Below are 25,936 nucleotides of genomic sequence, written 5' to 3'. Positions count from 1 at the left end.
CCAATACTTTGGCCACCTGATGCAAAGAGCTGACTCATTTGAAAAGACCCAGATGCTGGGAAGGATTGAGGGCAGGAGGAGAAGGGGACAGCAGAGGATGAGGTGGTTGGATGGCATCACCAACTCAATGGATATGGGTTTGGGTGGACTCCGGGAGTTGGTGATGGACAGGGACGCCTGGTGTGCTGCAGTTCATGGGGTTGCAAAGAGTTGGACACGACTGAGTGACTGAACTGAACTGAACACCACAGCTACCAACCCATTTCTGTTAAAGCAGTTTTGCTGAAAACTCTATCATCACCATATTTGCTCTTCACAGTCCATGCTGGCTTGTGCCATCATCACTCCCCCTAAACTATCAAAACCAGCTATACTTCCAAGCTTCCATTAGAAATGCCTGTCCTCTTACTATCAATAGTCCCCTTAACAGCATTCCACACAGATGATAGCTCCTTCCTTTAAACATTCTGCTCTTCCCTTGACTTCTACCACTCTCCCCTGGTTGCTACCTACTTGCTGGCTGAAAGCCAGTAAGGCCTTCTTAATTTCCTTTAAAAATTCTCAAAGTGATCTCGTTCATTACTATGACTTTAAATGTTATCTATATTGGTGATAACATCCCCGATTTCCAGCTCGGACAACTTTTGAGCTACAGATTTCATTACTCATTAAAACACACATTAAGCATTTCTATTTGGACTTCTCTTAGGCACTTCATATCTCAAGTATTCAAACAGAAATTTCATTCCTCTAAACTTGTCCCTCATTTCTGGTCCCATCACATGTCATAGCACTAATATCTTCCTACTCAGTCAAGACAAAAACTTGAACATCCTCCCTAATTCCTTCATTTTGTTCTTTAGAAAACCCAATAAATTCAACTTTGAGTCCATTTTTCTTGATAGGCACTGGTGTTGTTGCAGAAACTGGCTGTGGAAAAACCAAGCAACACTCAAGAGAGTTGGGGAAGTCAAGTTTATTAAGCCAGCGGGCCCAGAGGAGTTAACACTCCAAGTTGTGAGCCCAGACTGTTGGGTATACAGCTCCTTTAAAGGGTCTCAATTCCAGGTTTGCGTTCTATATCTTCTATTAGACACTTTAGACATGCAGGATGGGGAGGGGTCGGGGAACTACCTGACCTTCACAGACAAGCATGACTAAGCAAGATTATAGGGATTGAGCAGCTGCAAAGCAGGGGCAAGATAAGCTTTAGTTCTTAACATTGTTGTAAGTTTCCATTTCCCTGAAATTACGTGATCAATGTGATAATGCAAGGAGCAAGCTGAGTTACAGAAATAGAAGGTGTATATTAGACTTCATTCTGATTTTTATAGGTCCCTCCACAGTGTAACCCTAGTTCAAATGGCATCAGCCACTCACCTGTCTTACTGCTACAGCCTCCTTAATTGATTCTCTGCTTTGTCTCTTCACACCTTCAACCCATCCCCCGTCACAGCTAAAGTAAATGTAAAATATAAATCAGATCACTTGCGTCTATACTTTTCATTGTTTCTCACTGCATTGAAATCTGTCCTCCTTAAACATGAACCATAAACTCCTAAATGATCTGGACTCAATCAATTTCTTTAACCTCACTTTGTGTTCAAACAACCCAGTTCTCTCCACTTTCATGAATTTGCCAGACTTTCTTACCTGGAGGACTCTTCTCATACTGTTCCTCTCTTGGAAAGCTCTTCCCACCCCCAAAACAAATCACATGGCTAAATTATCTTCATCCTTCAAGTTTTAGCTTAAATGTCAAGTCCTCAGAATAGTTTCCAGATTCTATTAAGCATAATGATATCTCATTGAAGTTTTCATTTATATTTGCCTAATAACTGATGATTTTTTTTTTTTAATTGTGGCTATCCTGGGTCTTTGTTGTGGGGCATGGCTTTTTCTAGTTGTGAGGCATGGGGGCTTCTTACTGTGGTGCTCAGGCTTTTCTAGTTGCAACACAAGAGCTTAGTTGCCCCACAGCATGTGGGATCTTAGTACCCACATCCCCTGCATTGGAAGGTGGATTCTTAACCACTGGACCATTAGGGAAGTCCCATAACTGATGTTTTTTAGCATCCTTTCATATACTTATTTACCACCCATACTTTTTTGGTTCGAGCATTTGTCTTATTATTGAGTTCTTTATATATTCTGGATATAAGTCCTTTGGTCAGATAATTGTCTTACAAATTTTTTCTACAGTATGTGGGTTATCTATTGATATCCTCAACAATATCTTTGAAAGAGTAGTTTTTCATTTTAATGAAGGTCATTTTATCATTTTTTTCTGTCTATGTTCAGTGCTTTTTATTGAAGAAGTCTTTGCCTACCTAAAATCACAAAGATTTTGTTTACTTTGACAATTTTGGATTTTACATTGATGTCTATAATTTAATTTCTGTACATGGCATGAGATAAGGTTATTTTTTTGCCTGTGTATGTCTTGTTTTTCCAGTGTCATTTGTTGAAAAGACTTCACTTCATATAAGACAGATAAATAACAAAGACCTACTGTATTGCACAGGGAAGAATCTGAAAGACAATATGTGTGTGTATGTGTGTGTGTGAGAGAGAGAGAGAGATGGAGTATTTTCTGCCATACCAATAAACAAGGATGTCACAGCCATCACGGATTCTAGCCATCCAATGTGAATTTCTGAGCCCAGGAAGAACAATATCTGCTATCCAGAACCCATGAAGCTGTCATCACCAGCTGCTGCCATTCCCTAGGATGTGAAGAATCAAATCATGAAAAATCAAATCGCAGGATGCTGGCCCCAGATAACTGACAGGCATATGAAAGTAAGGGTTTCAGTAGACCCAGACTCTTGCATCTTCCCATACATAGAAAAACACTAAATTTGTTAACTTGAGATATGTTTTTCCTTAATTAACAATAATCTTTTTATCTTCAGACTACCTGCCCCCTGTTGCAAGCTTCTATATAACCTGACTCCTCCCCCTACCTCTTCAGAACAGTTCTCTCAAGGTTACATGAGATGCTGTCTCCTGGGCTTGAAGTCCTAAAAATTCCCACCAGATAAAACATACTCTCAACTTCTGGTTGTGACTACTTTTTAGTCAAGTTTGTTGACCCATGAAGGGATCCAGAGCAGATTCCCCTCCTCCACCTGAACTCTACAAGGATCCAGAGCCTTGGTACCAGCAGAAACCACTTGTGTCCCCTACCTAAGGTTAAATGAACCAAAAAGAACACCCTACTGTTCCCTAACATTAAAAGTCAAACAAGTCTGTTCTGTTTACCCCAGTTTTAAGTTATATATTTAAGGGGCTCAAAAATTTTACACTATTTGACTATTTGAGACAGTTAGGCCAAAGGGCCTGAACTTCTTGGCTCAACCTCACTCTGGGGATTCCAGAGCTTTTTATGTAAAGTAAGTATAATGGACAGGGAACAAAACTAAACTCTTAGAGACCAAAACTTGTTGATGGGATCCTAGTAAAACTAAAGTTCAATGTGTAAAAGTTAATGGAATTTTGATAAAAGTATATACATTGGTATATTTAAATGGGCCTAGTAATTACACTGTGGGATAGACATGTCTCACTGGGGAATAGTTCCCCAGCACAAATTGAAGGATTTCTTAAGCCCCGCAGTTCTGGGCTGCAGCACGCTATGTGGATCGGGTGTCCGCACCAAGTCCGTCATCAATATGGTGACCTCGCAGGAGCCGGGGACCACCAGGTTGCTTAAGGAAGGAGGCGTGTCTATTTCACTGAGGGTCTCATTCCGGTCCATAGATTTTTACTTTGTTCCCTTTTCATGGGTTTTTCCCTTTGTCTTTTAGCCTCTGCCATTTTGGACTCCTTTTTCCTATTCTAACTACCTAACATTATTATAAGACAAGGCATATAGATTGTCACTAAAGAAATATTAACTGAACATACTGAGGAAATCAATAGAGTTACCTGAACCATGCAAAATAAATAAAAACTGGAAACTAACATACAGTTCAGTTCAGTTCAGTCACTCAGTCGTGTCCAACTCTTTGCAACCCCATGAATCGCAGCACACCAGGCCCCCCTGTCCATCACCAACTCCCAGAGTTTACTCAAACTCATGTCCATCTAGTTGGTGATGCCATCCAGCCATCTTATCCTCTGTCGTCCCCTCCTCCTCCTGCCCCCAATCCCTCCCAGCATCAGGGTCTTTTCAAATTAGTCAACTCTTCCCATCAGGTGGCCAAAGAATTGGAGTTTCAGCTTCAGCGTCAGTCCTTCCAATGAACACTCAGGACTGATCTCCTTTAGGATGGACAGGTTGGATCTCCTTGCAGTCCAAGGGACTCTCAGGAGTCTTCTCCAACACCACAGTTCAAAAGCATCAATTCTTTGGTGCTCAGCTTTCTTTATAGTCCAACTCTCACATCCACACATGACCACTGGAAAAACCATAGCCTTGATTAGATGGACCTTTGTTGGCAAAGTAATGTCCCTGCTTTTTAATATGCTGTCTAGGTTGGTCATAACTTTCCTTCCAAGGAGTAAGCATCTTTTACTTTCATGGCTCCAGTCACCATCTGCCATGATTTTGGAGCCCCTCAAAATAGTCAGCCACTGTTTCCCATTTATTTGCCATTAAGTGATGAGACCGGATGCCATGATCCTAGCTTTCTGAATGTTAAGTTTTAAGCCAACTTTTTCACTCTCCTCTTTCACTTTCATCAAGAGACTCTTTAGTTCTTCTTCACTTTCTGCATATCTGAGGTTATTGATATATCTCCCAGCAATCTTGATTCCAGCTTGTGCTTCATCCAGCCCAGCGTTTCTCATGATGTACTCTGCATATAAGTTAAATAAGCAGGGTGACAGTATACAGCCTTGATGTACTCCTTTCCTATTTGGAACCAGTCTGTTGTTCCATGCCCCGTTCTAACTGTTGCTTCCTGACCTGCATATACATTTCTTAAGAGGCAGGTCAGGTGATCTGGTATTCCCATCTCTTTCAGAATTTTCCAATTTATTGTGATCCACAGAGTCAAAAGCTTTGGCATAGTCGATAAAGCAGAAATACATGTTTTTCTGAAACTCTCTTGCTTTTTTGGTGATCCAATAGATGTTGGCCATTTTATCTCTGGTTCCTCTGCCTTTTCTAAAACCAGCTTGAACATCTGGAAGTTCACAGTTCACATACTGCTGAAGCCTGGCTTGGAGAATTTTGAGCATTACTTTACTAGCATGTGAGATGAGTGCAACTGTGCGGTAGTTTGAGCATTCTTTGGCATTGCCTTTCTTTGGGATTGGAATGAAAACTGACCTTTTCATTTTCAAAACTGGCCACAGTCCTGTGGCCACTGCTGAGTGTTCCAAATTTGCTGACATATTGAGTGCAGCACTTTCACAGCATCACCTTTCGGATTTGAAGTAGCTCAACTGGAATTCCATCACCTCCACTAGCTTTGTTTGCAGTGATGCTCCCTAAGTCCCATTTGACTGCACACTCCAAGATGGTGTATTTACATATAACCTATACACATATCCTCCCACACACTTTAAGTCCTCTCTAAACACTTACAATATGTAAAGGCTATGTAGATAGCTTTAAGTACAACATAAATGCTATGTAAATAGCTGGTAGGTACACAACAAATTCATGTTTTGCTTTTTGGAAATTCTTTTTCAATATTTTTCATCCATGGTTGGCTGAATCTGCAGATGTCGGACCAGCAGATACAGAGCGCTAAGTATCTTCTTCATTATTGTGATCCCTGTATCTAGCACCGTAAAGGACATATAGCACTGAAAATGAAATGGAATGATACATTACCACAAACATTTATAGCATGGTACTTCCCTGGTGATCTAGTGGTTAAGACTCTGCCTTGCAGTGCGGGAGACACAGACAGGTGTGATCCCTGCTCGGGGAACTGAGACCTCACATGTCTTGGAGCAACTAAGGCCGCATGCCACAGCTACTAAAGCCCACACACTCTGGAGCCCAAGTGCTACAGAACTAAGACACAATGCATCAAATAAATATTTTTTTTAATATAAAGCACAAACAAGAAAGGTACACAAACCATTTTTAATTAAGTTTCAAGAAAAATGGAATAAAATGAAATACCAAAACACAGATCAGTAATTACTTATTGTTTATTCTCCTCTTACAAAAAGACACTTGGAACAAATAAATATAAAATGGTATAGGTCTTGTTTAGCAATGGGCAAATACAAGTTTTCTTGGTATTCTTAAGCCAATGAAGTTTTTATAAGTTTATCCATCCACCTCATCCTACCCACTTCCTACCCTCCATAAAAAGATCAATTCTACAAGTTTTAATAATGGATTCTTAAAATAAGTAATCTAAGACTTATTTTGTGACTAAGGTATCTGAATTAAGTTAAAAATATATGTATAATATGTTGTCACCTAGAAACCTCAACTAATTCAACTCATGAATATTCTTAAGTTTTCCATTTTTTATAATTTGTATAGCTAAAGAGTCTGTTCTTTTCGAATCTAGGAGGAAACACTAAGTACAGATGTATTTAATATACAATGAGCATGCCATGTGTTTTCTTATAGCCAAAAAAATCCTGATTTTTTTATACCTTGTAGGTTGATGAAGCAGAACACAGATACATAAATTATTTGTGACTAAATTTAGCTAATAAAATTAGCACACACACAAAAAAAAAACACACAACAATACGCCAGAGTCTGAGCAATGATGAATATTCAATTGTATTTGTTTCACTAAAATTTATCTTCAGGCTAATACCTGAAGAGTCTTTCTAATACTTACAATTAAATATTCTTCTTTAATGACTTATGCATCAAGTAGAAATATGTACAATAGTTATTTCAAACTAGAAAAAGTGGGGGGGAGAGGGTAATTCTTTTCCCCTGCCCTGTAAATAAAATATTTTTAAAAATCCATTTAAAATAAGTTCTTACTTGGTGCTTTATAACTACTTTCTACTTTATAGAGATCATTTAGAAAGGCAGAAAAGAATATAAAATATTTAAAGGTTATCAAAATAACCAAATGGATTTTTAATTTACCTCTGTGTACTTTCTGTACTACTGAGGTCTTGTCCTAATTAATTACATTTTCCTGGATCCTCTGTAATGTTAAAAACATGAATCTTAAAAAAACCAAAAAACTGGCTTTTAGACTTTAAAATAAGCCTCCTCCTCCTCCTCCTCCACAGCTACCCTTCAAATATTTTAAGCAGAAAATTAATCTGATTGCTTTAGGGGTTGATGTAATGTTCACTTAAAATAATCCACTTTAATTCAAACTTTTTAGGACTAATATCAAATTCAATATCCAGTGAAAGATGGAAGTAGAACATATGTCAGTACAAACAGTTCCAAATACAGAAAAAGCACCTAAAGATGGAAGGAGACAGCTCTGATACCCTAGCTGTTAGTGGCAAACCACGTTCATGTGTTTCCATGGACATAACACCTTACGTTTTCCAAAAATATAGTTTATTTGGTTCTATGTCTGACTCTTTAAACTTCAAAAGCCAATTTAAAATTTAAGGGATAATTTTTTTTTTAATTCCTAGGCACAGATCAATTTCCTAGAAGGCAAAAAACAAGGTAAAGAGTCACTACGCTACATCAATGTGCATGATTAGGAATCCAATGAAAGCCACACTGTGCTATGTTTGAGTGATTTAAAATAACCTCTCCTCATGGCAGAAGACAGAGTTTCAGGATAGATGCAGGTTGTGCTCACTCCTTCAGAAACATACACACATAACCTTCTTAGTGAGACTCCGCTTTGTTACAATTTAGAAATCTGAACTTAATTCCAGAGAATATAAATTCCTGGAATATGAATTTGAAGACAGGGTTCAAACAGCAGTTGAGTGGAATCTGCCTGCAACAATCCTTTATTTTTTTTTCCTTTAAGGTTACAGAAAATCTGCACATAGACAAGGCAATTAATTCTCAAAATAAAAATACCCCCCTCCAAATAGCCAGTCAGATTTCACAGAGAGTATATGTTATAACACATTCTATTCCACAGGTGTACATTCTTTGGAGTCTGCAGGGTGAGGATCAATTCTCTCTGGAAATATTAGCTTCTCACAAACTGCCTCCTTTATCGGTAAATACTGTGATATTTCATTAGGTTCCGTGAAGAGGGAAGGTGAAACATGCTAGGAAATACATAAATCATATTAGCATATATGAAGTCACTACATTGATAATTTTGGAAATGCTTTGGCTCAAGCATTCCTAAAGCATGAGAATTTTAAAATGAGGTACAGTATATGTATATAAGGAACATCATTAGGTACTCCTAATAATATCTCTTGTTACTGACTCATTTAGCTCTGTTACTACAGGGTTTCCTCAAAAATCATAGGGAGATGTCATTTATAATGCATCATTAAATGTTCTAAGAATTTAATACATCTTATTCCAATTCCCTTTTCCTGCTATTTTTGTATCCTGAAAGTGCCAGTCTTCAGTTAGATGCCAATATGTAGTCTACAATAGACTCTAAGTAACTTTTCTAACTCATATATATTCTATTTGGTTGCCCAAAAGGTTCATTCAGATTTTTCCATAACATCATCAAAACCCAAATAAACATTTTGGCCAACCCAATACATACAGATAGAAATAAGCACTAAGGGTGAATTTAAAAATATCAATTTAGCAGGAAGGTATCACTTTTTAAACAAGTCATTATTAACTCCTGTAGACTTGCAGAAGCCATTTACAAGTTCCAGGGGAGCAAAAACAAGAAGAGGGTATTATGCCCCCCAAAATAAGTAGTAGAAGGAACATCCTGTTGCAGCTCCACCACCAACCAGTTGTAAGAGCTGGAGTAAGTCACACCTCTGGCTCTCAGTTTTTCCAGAATACAAGTGGATATTGGGTTGGAAGATGACTAAGATACCTAACAACTCTAACTGTAATTGCGGTAAGTACCAGAAAAATATACACTTCAGCAGGATTTACCTACCTATTAGGTTAATGAATGGATTTAGGGATACAGGTTTGGTGGATGGGTGGGACAAGGGATAATACCATACCTAAAATAAAACATTAAAACTTAACTTTTAAAAATTTAAGTACTGTACCATTAAATTAGCAATTTTGCTCTCTCGTGATGTATATTCTCGTAACATGTAGGTCTTGTCGGCCTATATTTAAAAATAAAAAAATCACAATAAATTTATTTATATTGATTTACAAAATCTTTCCTATTAAATATAATCGCCTGCATTTTAGAACAGGTTGTGAAAGTAGCATTAAGTCTGGCGAGACCAGCTAATTCTACAGTGAGATAACTAATTCAAGAATTCTGAATTATTAATTCCAATCTGTATAAATTACAGTAATATCAGATACACATATGTAAACATATTTAATAATTATCATGTAAGGGAAACACAAGCAAAGGTTTTACTCTGAAAGAAAATGTATGTATTTGTAATGAGATATGTTAGAGATCTAAATATCATTTCAAGTTTGGAGCCACACCTTTTCCTTAAGCTATACTAGCATCTACCTACATAACTGTGACTACCCTTATATTCAAAAAAAAGAAGAAAGCTTAAACAAGTTTTATTTTTTCCTATTTCTAAAAATTTGTTAAATTGCTTATTTATAGTCACTTTTTCAATACTTCAATTTTCCCATTTAAGATTTTTTAAAGGGAGGTTTTAGAAAGCAATTTATTATAATTTGGTTTTTGGTAAACATTATTTAATAAGAGAAAAACATCACAAGATTACATTCCCTTAAAGTTTCAATCTTCTATATCAACAAAAAGATTGATGCTCATTGTAAAAAAATCAAATAATATAAACATAAGAGTATAAATCATCAACAATCACAAATTCTACAGATAACACTATCCTCAACATTTAGAAATCTCTACAGAAAATCTTATATTCATACTTGCACCTTAAAAGTCAATATTAATTTGCACATCTCTTCAAATCAACCACTAATTTTAATGGTTGAATATTTTCTACTATATGAATTGTAAAAAATTAAAAATAGAAATCTCAATTAAATACAGTTTGGAGACTAAAACGGGGAGCTCTCACATCCTGCAACCATAGCAAAGCCCAACAAAAAAAAGAAAGACTCCTCTTAGTTTCTGGCAAGGAATCAGCCAATGGAAGGTCATGGACTCTCAGTTTCCTATAGCCATCCCACCTTCCTTTTCCAGTCTATATAAGTATTCTCCTTCCCTTGCCAGGCAGGGACTTGCACATGGCTCACCATGGTTACAGATCCCAAACTGCAATTTTCAGCTGATCCTGAATAAATCCAATTTTGCTGGAGAAATATCTGGCAGTCTATTTGTAGCACGTTAACAGGATATAAATGGCCATTTAATCAATATTCATTCAATGGTTATTAAAGCACTTCTTTCTTTCCTTTGGGGCTTCCCTGGTAGCTCAGATGGTAAAGCATCTGACTACAATGCAGGAGACCTGGGTTCAATCCCTGGGTTGGGAAGATCCCCTGGAGAAGAAAATGGCAACCCACTCCAGTATTCTTGCCTGGAAATTCCTTGAACTGTTACAAACAATAGTATTTCCATGAATACATACATACACACACACACACACACACACACACACACACACACACACACACACACATATATACACACACAGATACAACTCTATACATCTGCCTAATTGAAATTTGTGGGTTACTGAATATAAGAATCTTCTTGAGGATAAACCCTGAAAAGAAATCAACATTTCTGAGCTAAAGTGCAAGCATTTCTAAAAATGCAAATTTCATTTTTTTCTGAGGCAGTAAAATATAGCCTATTTTTAGTACTTTGCTATCACTTTTGAAAAGAAAAAGATCCAGAAACTTTCCTGGTGATCCAGTGGTTAAGACTCCAAGCTTCTACCACTGAAGGTAGCCAGGGTGAGGGTTTCAATCCTTGGTTGGGGAGCTATCCAAGAGGCCACATATTGTGGCCATAAAAAAAGGAAAATACCAATCCAATTCTATCTTACTGGGTTCAAAACCCAGTTCTGCCACCTGTTAATTGTATGCAAAAAAGTGAAAGTGAAAGTCACATCCGACTCTTTGCAACTGAACAGTTCAAGGAATTCTCTAGGTCAGAATAGTGGAGTGGGTTGCCGTTCCCTTCTCCAGGGATCTTCCCAACCCAGGGATTGAATCCAGGTCTCCTGCATTGCAGGCAGATTCTTTACCAGCTGAGCCACAAGGGAAGCCCAAGTATACTGGAGTGGGCAGCCTATCCCTTCTCCAGCGGATCTTCTCAACCCACAAATCGAACTGGGTTCTCTGCATTGGATGTGGATTCTTTACCAACTGAGCTATCAGAGAAGCCCTGTTGATTGTATAACTTAGGCAATTTACTTAATTTCTCTTTGCCTTAGTTGCCTCAGCTATAAAGCAGAGATAATGATAATATTTATTTTATAGGATTATTAGGAAAGTTAACTATTACTACAATTACTGTGACTGATACTAGTGGGGTCTTCTCTCATTTGTCATTCTGGTGGTCTCTTCTTTTATTTATCATTCTGTATGATCACAAATCTGATGTCAAAAATTCATTAAAAAAGGATAGGCTGCTATAAGCTACTAGAAGAGTTTTTATGACTCAATTAAGCCTCCCTATACTTTCTTCACTTATTTTTTAAGAATCTTGTAGGTTAACAATTCCTTGAAATAGAACACAGAACTTCCAAGCATTAAAACAACTATTAAAATGATGGGATGATACAAATTTCTGGAGGCTATGTGATTGATATTTCTAATATCAGGACATCACATAAACAACACTATACTATTAAAAAAAAGTAAGAGTTAAGGGATAGTTTTCTGAAACAGATTAAACAGAGTAAACACAATTTTTTTTAAAAAAGCATTAGGCTCCCCTTAATGGAAATACCTATTAGAAAAACATTTTCAGCTACTAGAACTTTTGGAAAAGAAGATGTAATGTTTTGATAACTGTGCAGTCAACAGTGAATGTGAAACACTCAATCTTAAAGATTAGATGGATAACCATATAATATAAAGCACTGCTGAATTTCAAACTGTCAGACTGACAACGTAACATGAACAAACCAAATATTAACTAGTATATTCTCTAAATAAAAAGAGATACCTCATGGTAAAGTCTTGTGTCATTCATTCTAATAAGCACCCCATCAATTCTCAAGAAAAATCGCAACAGCAAGAAAAAGCTAGAAGGCATTACTCTCTGGAAAAGAAAAAAAGTATATCAATATTTTAATGAAAATTAAATATTTTATTAATTTGCTAAAAGAAAAAAAATTTTAAGGCATAAAATCTCTCAAATAGAAGAGGTCTTTGCCCTAGTTCCAACCAAAACTGAAAACCTGTTTATATTATGTAACATAACATAAACAGCTTCCTGTAATAGAAAAATATTTTTTCTGTGTCAAAAGATAATGAGGTTAAAGACTTAAAACATACCTAAATAATATGAAAATTATAATGTTCACTATTAAAAAAATGACACTTATAGTAAATGTCAATATCAATAATATAAAAATGAGAAAACAACCTAGTTCTTTGTTGCTACTCATCTTTCATTAACTTTACGTAAAGACAAGAGGCCTTTAATGGTATGGGTTTAATTCAACACAACCAAGTAAGTATTTACTATTTTATACTGCCAAGGTCTGGTTTATGAGATCATTATAACATGTTCTCAATATCTCTGACCGGTGTCACATCTACACATTTCTGTTTTCCAAGTATTACCACTGAAGGAAGTCAGAATCAGTGGAGTGTGGGTCCTGGTGTCAGGAAGGGAGGGGGTGGATAGGGCGTGGGGTCTCCAGGTCTTTAAACCTCACAGGAATGCTGACAGAACAAGGCTGCCTTTGTTTCTCCCCTTCAGTCTACAACCTGCAAAACATCCACAACTGAGCAAAAGTATGCCTGTGCCCAACTCAACCGGTCAGTGGAGAATTCCACACATCTATACATCTATTGGTGGGTGTACTGGAACATATGGAGGGGCAGAACCAAAGGAACAGTGGAGTCCGTGCCTGCAATCCCAGCCTTATGTCTGTGATAGCTGAGCCCACAGCCTCAGAAACCCCAGCAGCAGGGGGAGCGGCACACATGACTTTGGTGTCCTGAATGTGGGAGTACCTGTGGGCATAGGTGCCTGGGAAGCAGTAGCAGCGGGGCCTAGGACTCTATGCCTCCAGCGGCTGACTTACCCAAAGACCTGCCCCCAGCCTGCAACGGCAGAGCCCAAGACACTCACAACACCCAACATGGTGGAGGTGACTGCACAACCCTGCTCCCCTCCAATCATCGTCCTCCTCCAGGGCAGAGCCGATGTCTCGGGGATTCCAGACATGAGGGAGAGCCCACCATCCCCACGACACAGCAGTTCCAACAGAAGCAAAGCAGTAGCTAATCCAGAGGCACAAGAAGAGCCAAAGAAGGCATAGCGCCATGACTCTTACCATGTATGGAGAGCGCCAATTCTCAAACACGACCAGAAGCAGCACAGCCAAGAGAAACCAGAGCGTGTGTTACAGTGCCGCCTGAAAGCGAAAAGTGAAGGCGCTCAGTCTGTCCCACTCTTTGCGACCCCGTGGACTGCAGCCCACCAGGCTCCTCTGTCCGTGGGATTTTCCAGGCAAGAGTACTTGAGTGGGGTGCCATTTCCTCCTCCAGGGGATCTTCCCAACCCAAGGACTGAACCTGGGTCTCCTGCATTACAGGCAGACGCTTTACCATCTGAGCCACCGGGGAAGTCAAGAGGGACAGAAGTCAATAGTGCCACCTACCAGAAAACAAAAGAAAGCACTCTCACTTTTAACTTGTTATTTAAAGACACCAACAGAGGAGCACTTCATCAAGCACCATGAAGAGCCATAGTAATACTACACCACAAGAAGAAAATGACAAATCTCCAGAAACCAAACTTAAAGTCACAGAATATTTCAATCTAACTGATAGAGAATTCAAAGTAGCTATTGTGAAGAAACTTAATGAGATTTAAGAAAACTCAGAGGAGGGAGCTTTAACACGGCTGAGGAACAAGACAGGTAGATGAACTTCTCCCCCACAAATATATCAAAAAAAATCATCTGCACGTGGAACAATTCCCACAGAACATCTTCTGAATGAGGACAGAGGACCCTAGACTTTCAGAAAGGCAAATCAATCTCCTCAGAATAAGGTAGGGCAAAAGATAAAAGCAAAAAGGGAGACAAAGGAGTTCCGGGCGGGGACCTGAGCCCCTGGGGGGCTCCCGGGGAGGGAGTTATGAAGTAGGAAAAGTTTCTGCACACTAGGACACCCCCTCACAGGCGGGGTCAGGGGGAAGCTTCAGAACCTCAGAGGGGAGCACAGCAAGCCAGGTGCTCTGAAGGCAAACTGGAGAAAATCACCACAGAGACTGCACTGGTTGACACTTCCCAGCCAAGAAGCAGCTCACACTCGCGTCTCCCCACAGTTGAGTAGGGGCTGGGTGCAGAGGCTCAGCCCTTGGGGATTGGTCCTCAGGGAAAGGATCAGGGTTGACTGCTGTGAGGATACTCTGGGGGCGCTAACAAGACACTGCAGAGGCAGACCTGGGAAATTGCCAGAGAAGAAAAAGATCATTCCCATGGGAAGACTCTAATGCTTCACTCTAGCTCTGCACGCTCACAGAAAAAAGGACACAACCCTAGTGAATACCAAATGGGGGCAAGATGGCAGTGGTTTATGGCCCCAGAGGCAGAGAGGCAGGTGCAAATGCCAGAAGTGGAAGGTAGAGGGCCACTAAGGTCCCGAACCCGGAGATTGCATCTACCGCCAAGTTGTGAGTGGTTAAGGGTTGCTACCCACGTCTTCCTGGGAGCCTGAGCAGCATGACTCTGCCAAGCACCAGAACCAACTCCCCTGGGCAAGTGCACCACTTGCCTCAGACTGGGGACCTCCCACAGGGACCAAGCAAGGACCAGCTGTGGCGAGCACTCCTCACACACCCTAACAACATCTGCCTTACCCTTCCCCCATCCCGGCACAACTGAGCAAGTGAGCCCTAATAAGCTCCTATTTTCACCCCCTCATGTCTAGGTGAAGGACACAGAAGAGAGACTTACAAGCAGTTTTTCTTCAGTTGCTAAGTCGTGTCCTACTCTTTGCAGCCCCATGGTCTGCAGCATGCCAGGCTTCCCTGTCCTTCACTGTCTCCCAGAATTTGCTCAAACTCACGTCCATTGATTCAGTGATGCCATCCAACCATTTCATTCTCTGTGGCCCCCTTCTCCTCCTGTCCTCAATCCTTCTTAGCATCAGGGTCTTTTCCAATGAGTCAGCTCTTCACATCAGGTGGTCAAAATCTTGGAGCTTCAGCTTCAGCATGAGCCCTTCCAAGGGATATTCAGGGTTGATTCTCTAAAGAGAATCCTAAAAGATTGGCTGGTTTGATCTCCTTGCTGTCCAAGGGATTCTCAAGAGTGTTCTCCAGTACCACAGTTTGAAAGTATCAATTCTTTGGCACTCAGCCTTCTTTACGGTCCAATTCTCACATCTGTACATGGCTGCTGGAAAAATCATACCTTTGACTATACTTAATATGCTGTCTAGGTTTGTCATAGTTTTTCTTTCAAGGAGCAAGCATCTTTTAATTTCATGGCTGCAGTCACTGTCCACAGTGATTTTGGAGCCAAGGAAATAAAGTCTGTTACTGTTTCCATTTTTTGCCCACTTATTTCCCATGAATTGATAAGACCAAATGCAATGATCTCAGTTTTTTGAATGTTGAGTGTTAAGCCAGCTTTTTCACTCTCCTCTTTCACCTTCATCAAGAGGTTCTTTAGTTCCTCTTTACTTTCTGCCATTGGGATAGTATCATCTGTACATCTACGGTTGTTGATATTTCTCCTGGCAACCTTGATTCTAATTTGTGATTCATCTAGCCCAGCATTTCACATGATATACTCTGCATATAAGTTAAATAAGCAGGGTGACAATACATAGCCTTGACATACTACTTTCCCAATTTTGAACCAGTCCATTGTTCCATGTTCCAGTTCTAACTGTTGCTTCTTTTCCTGCATAAAGGTTTCTCAGGAGGTAGGTAAGGTGGTCCAGCAATCCCATCTCGTTCAGAATTTTCCAGTTTGTTATGATCCACAAGGTCAAAGGTTTTTTGCATAGTCAATGAAACAGAAGTAGATGTTTTTCTGGGATTCCCTTGCTTTCTCTATGATTCAGTGGATGTTGGCAATTTGATCTGTGGTCCCTCTGCCTTTTCTAAATCCAACTTTTACATATGGAAATTCTCAGTTCATGTACTGTTGAAGCCCAGTTTGAAGAATTTTGAGCATGACCTTGCTAGTATGTGAAATGAGCTCAATTGTACACTAGCTGGAACATTCTTTGGCATTGCTTCTTTGGGATCAGAATGAAAACTGACCTCTTCCAGAGGTAAGGCACCTTATAAGGAGAGGTGGGCTCCAAACCAAAGCAGAACGCCAGTGGCTGTGTAAGCAAAGGAAGGAAGGAGAAACTGCCCTGGAAGTGGCAGGTGCAATGGTTTACATTTCCACTCTAAGCCTGAGGCCGTAAGCTTTAGAGGCAACTGTAGATTTTGAGAACAAGTACAAACTGGAGCAACGGAAGATGCCCACAACAGGTCAAGATCTTTCTAGAAATACTGGAGGCCTTTCTGGGTAGGCAAATCGACTGGAGCAGGACAAAGGAAGGCTCATTTGGACATTCCTCTCACTATCACTCTCTCTCTCTCTCTCTCTCTCTCTCTCTCTATATATATATATATATATATATATATATATTTGTTTTTACCCCTTTTAAAAAATTATTTTCTCATATTGTCCTAATATGGTTATTTATTAATCCTTTAGTTTTTATTTTTATAACCTATTTTTTCCATAAAAAACCTCTATTTTTTAAATAAATTCCATGTTTCTGATTTTTGTTTTTTGATTTTTTGTTTTTAATTTTGTATCTTTAACAGTCTAATTTTTACTATCTATTTTCACTGAGGGGTTTGATCACTAGCTTGATTGCTGTCTTTCGACTCCACTTCACAGTCTTTCGTCACCCCCTTTTCTTCATTTTCCTTCTCCTTTTTCCTATGTCAGTGTGCCAATCTCTTTGGGTATTCTTGGCTTTTGAGAGCTGTTTCACTGTTAGTCTAGGCACTTTGTCTTCTGTGCTATGTGGACTGTGAAATCTTGATGCTATTGTAAGGAGTCGGACCTGAACCCCAGATGCAGGAGGCTTGACTCCCAGGACTTTGGATCACCAAAACTCCTGACCCCATGGACATTAATAGGTGAGAGCCCTCCCAAAGGCCTCCATCTCAACACTAAGACCAAGCCACACCTAAAACCCAGCAAGTTCCAGTGCTGGACACCCCATGCCAATCCTTCAGCAAAAGAGGGGCACAACCCTGGCACATTAGCAGACAGGCTGCCCAAAGCCATACTGATCCCATAAACACCCTAAAACACACCACTGAACACTGCATTAAAGAAAAAAGAATAAAAAAGAAATGAGGATAGTCTCTGATACTTCTGGGACAACATTTAGCACCCCAATATTCAAATCATAGGGGTCCCAGAAGAAGATAAAAGAAAAGGGCAAGAGAAAATATTTAAGGGTATTTTAGTTGAAAACTTCCCTAAAATGGGAAAAGATACAGCCACCCAAGTCCAGGAAACCCAGAGAGTTTCATACAGGATAAGTGAAAGAGAAAGTGAAGTCATGTCCGACTCTTTGCAACCCCATGGACTGTAGCCTACCAGGCTCCTCCATCCAGGAGGCAGTACTCTGCCTCTTTCCAGGCAAGAGTACTGGAGTGGGTTGCCATTTCCTTCTCCACCATACAGGATAAACCCAAGGAGAAACATGCCAAGACCCACGTTAATCAAATATGTAAATGGGCTAAGTGTTCTAGCCAAAGGACAACAGATTGGCTGAATGGATACAAAAATAAGACCACTATATACACTATCTACAAGAGACCCACCTCAGACCAGATTGAAAGTGACGGGCTGGAAAAAGATATTCCATGAAAGCAGAAATCAAAAGATAGCAGGAATAGCAATAAAAATAGACTTTAAAATAAAGACTGTTACAAGAGACAAAGAAGGACACCACATAATAATCAAGGGATCAATCCAAGAAGAAAATGTGACAATTACAAATATATATGCACATAGGAGCACCTAAATACATAAGGCAGATGCTAACAACTATTAAAGGGGAAATCAACAGTAACACAGTAATAGTGGGGGGCTTTAATACCCCTCTCACACCAACGAACAGATCATACAGGCAGAAAATAGGGAAAAACAACCTTTAAACAATATATCGGACCAGTTGGACCTAATTGGTATCTACAGGGCATTTCATCCAAAAACAATAGAACAATTTCACTTTTTCCTCAAGTGCACATGGAACATTCTCCAAGATGGAACACATCTTGGGCTGTAAATCAAGCCTTGGTAAATAAAAACAAAAAAACTGGAGCTGAGAGAGTTAATTCTTCGGTAGGTTGATAAGGAGTCTGGGGCTCCTAAGGAGGAGGAAGGGGTCCAGGGCCCTCAGGAGGAGAAAGTTTTTCTTTTCTCCACTGCTTTGTCTTAGTCACATAAGACTTTTTATCTTAAACTCTGAGTTGTTACAACAACAATCTTTAAGACTAACTTTGTTTAAGCCCAGATCTAGACAAAACAACTCTTCTTGGTCAAGGGTATGTTTTTCCTTAACTCTGTACTAATGATTATATAACAACAATGTATCTTGCTCCAGGACACCTTCTCCTTCTTATCAAGAACCTTTTGACTAATCTTGTTATCTTAAGACCTAGTTGTGGGAGTGGGTCTACCTCTAGGCTTGTTAATTTAAGGTTTATGTTGTGGAAGTGAGTCTGGTAAAAGTGTGTAAGACTTGATAAGCATAGTGAGCGGAGCACTCCCCATCCCCCTCCTGATGTCTGTGTCAGAAGCTTTCTCTGTCCTTTCTCACTGTAATAAAGCTTCTGCCAACAAAAGCTCTGAGTGATTAAGCTTGGTCCTTGGTTCCAAAGCTAAGTCTTCTTCAGAGACCAGAGATCCAACATCGTTCACCATAAGCTATCAAAATCATCTCAAGCATTTTTTTCAGACCATAACACTGTAAGACTAGATATCAACTACAGAAAAAAAAAAAAACAAACTAGAAAAAGCACAAACACATGGAGGCTAAACAATATGCTTTTGAATAACCAACAGATCACTGAAGAAATAAAAAAGAAAATCATAATAGGCCTAGAAACAAATGATATTGAAAACATGAAACAGAAAGAGAAATTAAGGAAACAATATCATTCACCATTGCAACAAAAAGCATAAAATACTTAGGAGTATATCTACCTAAAGAAACAAAAGACCTATACATAGAAAACTATAAAACTGATGAAAGAAATCAAAGAGGACACAAACAGATGGAGAAACATACCATGTTCATGGATTAGAAGAATCAATAATGCCAAAATGGCTATTCTACCCAAAGCAATCTATAGATTCAATGCAATCACTACCAAGCTACCAACGGTATTTTTCACAGAACTAGAACAAATAATTTCACAATTTGTATGGAAATACAAAAAACCTTGAATAGCCAAAGTAATCTTGAGAAAGAAGAATGGAACTGGAAGAATCAATCTGCTTGACTTCAGACTCTACTACAAAGCCACAGTCATCAAGACAGTGTGGTACTGGCACAAAGACAGAAATATAGATCAATGGAACAGAACAGAAAGCACAGAGATAAATCCACGAAACTATGGACACCTTATCTTTGACAAAGGAGGCAAGGATATACAATGGAAAAAAGACAACCTCTTCAACAAGTGGTGCTGGGAAAACTGGTCAACCACTTGTAAAAAGAATGAAACTAGAACACTTTCTAACACCATACACAAAAGTAAACTCAAAATGGATTAAAGATCTAAATGTAAGACCAGAAACTATGAAACTCTTAGAGGAGAACATAGGCAAAACACTCTCCTACATGAATCACAGCAGGATCCTCTATGACCCACCTCCCACAATATTGGAAATAAAAGCAAAAATAAACAAATGGGACCTAATTAAACTTAAAAGCTTTTGTACAACAAAGGAAACTATAAGTACGGTGAAAAGACAGCCCTCAGATTGGGAGAAAATAATAGCAAATGAAGCAACAGACAAAGGATTAATCTCAAAAATATAAAAGCAACTCCTGCAGCTCAATTCCAGAAAAATAAATGACCCAATCAAAAAATGGGCCAAAGATCTAAACAGGCATTTCTCCAAAGAAGACATACAGATGGCTAACAAACACATGAAAAGATGCTCAACATCACTCATTATCAGAGAAATGCAAATCAAAACTACAATGAGGTACCATTACACGCCAGTCAGGATGGCTGCTATCCAAAAGTCTACAAGCAATAAATGCTGGAGAGGGTGTGGAGAAGAGGGAACCCTCTTACACTGTTGGTGGGAATGCAAACTAGTACAGCCACTATGGAAAACAGTGTGGAGATTTCTTAAAAAACTGGAAATAGAACTGCCATATGACCCAGCAATTCCACTCTTGGGCATACACACTGAGGAAACCAGATCTGAAAGAGACACGTGCACCCCAGTGTTCATCGCAGCACTATTTATAATAGCCAGGACATGGAAGCAACCTAGATGCCCATTAGCAGATGAATGGATAAGGAAGCTGTGGTACATATACACCATGGAATATTACTCAGCCGTTAAAGAGAATTCATTTGAATCAGTTCTAATGAGATGGATGAAACTGGAGCCCATTATACAGAGTGAAGTAAGCCAGAAAGATAAAGAACATTACAGCATACTAACACATATATATGGAATTTAGAAAGATGGTAATGATAACCCTATATGCAAAACAGAAAAAGAGACACAGATATACAGAACAGACTTTTGGACTCTGTGGGAGAAGGCGAGGGTGGGATGTTTTGAAAGAACAGCATGTATATTATCTATGGTGAAACAGATCACCAGCCCAGGTGGGATGCATGAGACAGGTGCTCGGGCCAGGTGCACTGGGAGGACCCAGGGGAATCGGGTGGGGGGGGAGGTGGGAGGGGGGATCGGGATGGGGAATACATGTAACTCCATGGCTAATTCATGTCAATGTATGACAAAACCCACTGCAATGTTGGGAAGTAATTAGCCTCCAACTAATAAAAATAATTTAAAAAAAAAAAAGAAAACATGACAACTCAAAACCTATGGGATGCAGTAAAAGCAGTGCTAAGAGGGAAGCTTAGAGTAATACAAGTCTATCTCAAGAAACAAGAGACATCAAACAACCTACCTAACTTTACACCTAAAGCAACTAGAAAAAGAAGAATGAAAAAACCCCAGTTAGCAGAAGGAAAGAAATCATAAAGATCAGAGAAATAAATCCAAAAGAAATGAAGGAGACGATATCAAAGATCAATAAGACTAAAAGCTGGATCTTTGAGAAGATAATAAATTGACAAATGGTTAGCTGGACTCATCAAGAAAAACAGAAAGAATATTCAAATCATTAAAATCAGAAGTGAAAAAGGTAAAATTACAACACACAACACAGAAATACAAAAGTATCATAAAAGACTACTACCAGCATCTATATGTTGATATAATGAGCAACCTAGAAGAAATGCATAAATTTTTCAAGTTCAGTTCATTTGCTCAATCCTGTCCAACTCTTTGCGACCCCATAGATTGTAGCACACCAAGCTTCCATGCCCATCACCAACTCCTGGAGCTTGCTCAAATTCATGTTCATCGAGTCGGTGATGCCATCCAACCATTTCATCCTCTGTTGTCCCCTTCTTCTCCTGCCTTCAATCTTTTCCAGCATTAGGGCCTTTCTAGTGACTGAGTTCTTTGTATCAGGTGGCCAAGTATTGGAGTTTCAGCTTCAGCATCAGTCGCTCCAGTGAATATTCAGGACTGATTTCATTCAGGATCAACTGGTTGGATCTCCTTGCAGTCCAAGGGACTCTCAAGAGTCTTCTCCAACACCACGGTTCAAAAGCATCAATTTTTCGGCACTCAGCTTTCTTTACAGTCCAACTGTCACATCCAAACATGGCTACTGGAAAAACCATAGCTTTGACTAGATGGACCTCTGTCAGCAAAGAAATGCATCTGATTTTTAATATGCTGTTTATGTGGGTCATAACTTTTCTTCCAAGGAGCAAGCATCTTTTAATTTCATGGTTGCAGTCACCATCTGCACCAATTTTGGAGCCCCCAAAAATAAAGTCTGTCCCTGTTTTCATTGTTTCCCCATCTATTTCCCATGAAGTGATGGGACTGGATGCCATGATCTTATTTTTTTTGAATGTTGAGTTTTAAGCCAGCTTGTTCACTCTCCTCTTTCACTTTCATCAAGAGGCTCTTTAGTTCTTCACTTTCTGCCATAAGGGTGGTGTCATCTACAAATCTGAGGTTACTGACATTTCTCCCAGCAATCTTGATTCCAGCTTGTGCTTCATTCAGCCCAGCATTTCACATGATGTACTCTGCATATAAGTTAAATAAGCAGGGTGACAATATACAGCCTTGATGTACTCCTTTCCCAATTTGGAACCAAAGAATATAATCAATCTGATTTTGGTACTGACCATTTGGTGATGTCCATGTGGAGAGTCATCATCTCGTGTATTGTTGGAAGAGGGCATTAGCTATAACCAGTGTGTTCTCTTGGCAAAATTCTGTTAGCCTTTGCCCTGCTTCATTTGGTACTCCAAGGCCAAACTTGCCAGTTACTCGAGGTATCTCTTGACTTCCTACTTTTGCATTCCAGTCCCCTATGACAAAAAGGACATCTTTTCTTGGTGTTACTTCTAGAAGGTCTTCAAAGAACCATTCAACTTCAGCTTCTTTGGCCTTAGTGGTTGGGGTACAAACTTGTATTACTGTGATACTGAATGGTTTGCCTTGGAAATAAACAGAGCTCATTCTGTCATTCTTGAGGTTGCTCCCAAGTACTGCATTTTGGATAGTACAAACTCTTAGAAAAGTATATATAACCTTCCAAAACAGAACCAGAAAGAAATACAAAATAGGAACAAACCAATCAGAAACACGGAAATTGACATTCTAATAAAAAATCTTCCAACAAACAGAAGCTCAGGGCCAGATGGCTTGACAGGCGAATTCTACCAAAAGTTTAGAGACGAGCTAACACCTATTCTACTCAAACTCTTCCAGAAAACTGCAGAGAAAGGAAAACTCCCAAACTCATTCTGTGAGGCCACCATCACTCTGATACCAAAACCAGACAAAGGTGCCAAAGAAAAAAGAAAACTATCAGCCAGTACCACTGATGAACATAAATGCCAAAAATCCTTAACAAAATTCTAGCAAACACAATCCAACAACATAATAAAAAGATCATACATCATAATCAAGTGGGCTTTATTCCAGGGATGGAAGGATTCTTCAATATTTGCAAATCAACCAATATGGTACACCATATTAACAAACTGAAAGATAAAAGCCATACAATTATTTCAATAGAAGCAGAGAAATTCTTTGACAAAATTCAACACTCATTTATGATGAAAACTCTCCAGAAAATATGCACAGGGGGAACATAAGTCAATATAATAAAGGCCATATAAGACAAATCCACAGCAAATATTGTTCACAATGGTGAAAAACTGAAATCATTTCCTCTAAAATGAGGAACAAAACAAGGTTTTCCACTGTTGCCACCATTATTCAACAGAATTTTGGAAATCCTAACCAAAGCAATCAGAGAAGAAAAAGAAATAAAAGGAATCAAGATTGGAAAAGAAACAAAATTCTCACTGTTTACATATGTCATGATTTTCTACATAGAAAACCCTAAAGATGCCACCAGAAAATCCAGAAAAACATCTACTTCTGCTTTATTGACTATACTAAAGACTTTGACTACATGGATCACAACAAACTGTGGAAAATGCTTAAAGAGATGGGAATACCAGACCACCTTAACTGCCTCATGAGAAACCTGTATGCAGGTCAAGAAGCAACAGTTAGAACTGGACATGGAACAATAGAGTGGTTCAAAATTGGGAAAGCAGTATGTCAAGGCTGTATACTGTCACCATGCTTATTTAACTTATACACAGAGTACATCATGCTAAATGCCAGGCTGGATGAAGCTCAACCTGGATCAAGATTGCTGGGAGAAATATCAATAATCTCAGACATGCAGATAATACCACCCTAATGGCAGAAAGCGAAGAGGAACTAAAGAACCTCTTGTGAAGGTGAAAAAGGAAAAAGCTGGCTTAAAACTCAACATTCAAAAAACTAAAATCATGACATCCGGTCCCATCACATCATAGCAAATAGAGGGGCAAAAAATGGAAACAGTGGCAGACTTTATCGTCTTCAGCTCCAAAATGACTACAGACAGTGACTGCAGCCATGAAATTAAAAGACACTTGCTCCTTGGGAGAAAAAAAAAAAAAAAACCATGACAAACCTAGACAGTGTATTAAAAAGCAGATACATTACTTTGCCTACAATGGTCCATCTAGTCAAAGCTATAGCTTTTCCAGTATTCATGTACAGATGTGAGCTTTGGACCATAAAGAAGGCTGAGAACCAAAAAATTGACACTTTCCAACTGTGGTGCTGGAGAAGTCTTGAGAGTTCCTTGGACTGCAAGGAGATCAAAGCAGTCAATTCTAAAGGAAATCAACCCTGAATCCTCACTGGAAGGACTGATGCTAAGGCTGAAGCTCCAAAAATTTGGTCACCTGATGCAAAGAGCAAACTCACTATAAAAGATGCTGATGCTGGGAAAGATTGAGGGCAAGAGGAGAAGGGGGTGACAGAGGATGAGATGGTTGAATGTCATCACTGACTCAATGGACATGAGTTTTAGCAAACTCCAGGAGATAGTGAAGGACAGGAAGTCTGGCATGCTGCAGTCCATGGGGTTGCAAAGAGTCAGACATGACTGAGCAACTGAACAACAACAAAAATCAATGAATATAGTAGTCATGGGATCAAAATTAAGACACAGAAATCTCTTGCACTCCAACATACTAACAATGAAAAATCAGGAAGAGAAATTAAGGGAACAATCCCACTTACCACTGTAACAAAAAGAATAAAATACTTAGGGATAAATTCACCTAAAGAGACAAAAGACCTATATTCAGAAAACTATAGGACACTGGTGAAAGAAACTGAAGATGACGCAAACAGATGGAATAATATACCATGTTCTTGGATTGGAATAATAAATAATGTGAAAATTACTATACTACCAAATGCAATCTATAGATTCAACACAACCTCTATCAAACCACCAATGATATTTTTCACAAAACTAGAACAAACAATTTCACAATTTGTATGGAAAGACAAAATGCCCCAAACAGCCAAAGTAATCTTGAGAAAGAAGAATGAAGCTGGAGGAATAAACCTTCCTGACTTTAGACTATACTACAAAGCTACACTCATCAAGACAGTACGGAAGTGGCACAAAAATAGAAACATAGACCAACGGAACAAGATAGAAAGCCTGGAGATAAATCCACGCACCTATGAACACCTTATCTTTGACAAAGGAGGCAAAAACATACAATAGAGAAAAGACAGTTTCTTTAATAAATGGTGCTAGGAAAACTGGGAAGCTATGTGTAAAAGAATGAAATTAAAACACTTTCTAACACCAAAAACAAAAATAAACTTGAAATGGATTAAAGACCTAAATGTAGACCAGAAACTATAGAACTCTTAGCGGAAACCAGGCAGAACACTCTTAAAACATAAATCACAGAATGAACCTATATGACCCACCTCTCAGAGTAATGAAATAAAACAAAAATAAACAAATGGGACCTAATTAAACTTAAAAGCTTTTGCACAATGAAGGAAAATTATAAGTAAAGTGAAAACGCAACCCTCAGAATGGGAGAAA

General features: G+C 39.0%; 1 protein-coding gene across 3 annotated transcripts in view; it reads right to left on the bottom strand.

Annotated features, from left to right (window-relative positions):
• Nucleotides 1-5,991: 5,991 nt before the first annotated feature.
• TIPRL (TOR signaling pathway regulator) overlaps nucleotides 5,992-25,936 on the bottom strand; it is a 58,623-nt gene continuing 38,678 nt past the window's right edge. For 2 of the 3 annotated variants that reach the window (XM_065946406.1, XM_065946387.1), the window contains 3 exons: nucleotides 12,111-12,206; nucleotides 9,073-9,135; nucleotides 5,992-8,139 (listed from right to left, as the gene is read on the bottom strand). In XM_065946406.1, coding sequence (XP_065802478.1) covers nucleotides 7,996-8,139; nucleotides 9,073-9,135; nucleotides 12,111-12,206 — 303 coding nt within the window. In that variant the 3' untranslated portion in view covers nucleotides 5,992-7,995. The remainder of the gene's footprint in view (nucleotides 8,140-9,072; nucleotides 9,136-12,110; nucleotides 12,207-25,936) is intronic. The other variant, XM_065946397.1, reaches the window with a different exon arrangement.

The sequence above is a fragment of the Muntiacus reevesi genome, chromosome 1 (assembly GCF_963930625.1).
Source record: "Muntiacus reevesi chromosome 1, mMunRee1.1, whole genome shotgun sequence".
In the NCBI taxonomy this organism is placed as follows: domain Eukaryota; kingdom Metazoa; phylum Chordata; class Mammalia; order Artiodactyla; family Cervidae; genus Muntiacus; species Muntiacus reevesi.
The sequence above is the reverse complement of the archived record's forward strand: the minus strand, read 5'-3'. Positions and strand labels throughout refer to the sequence as shown.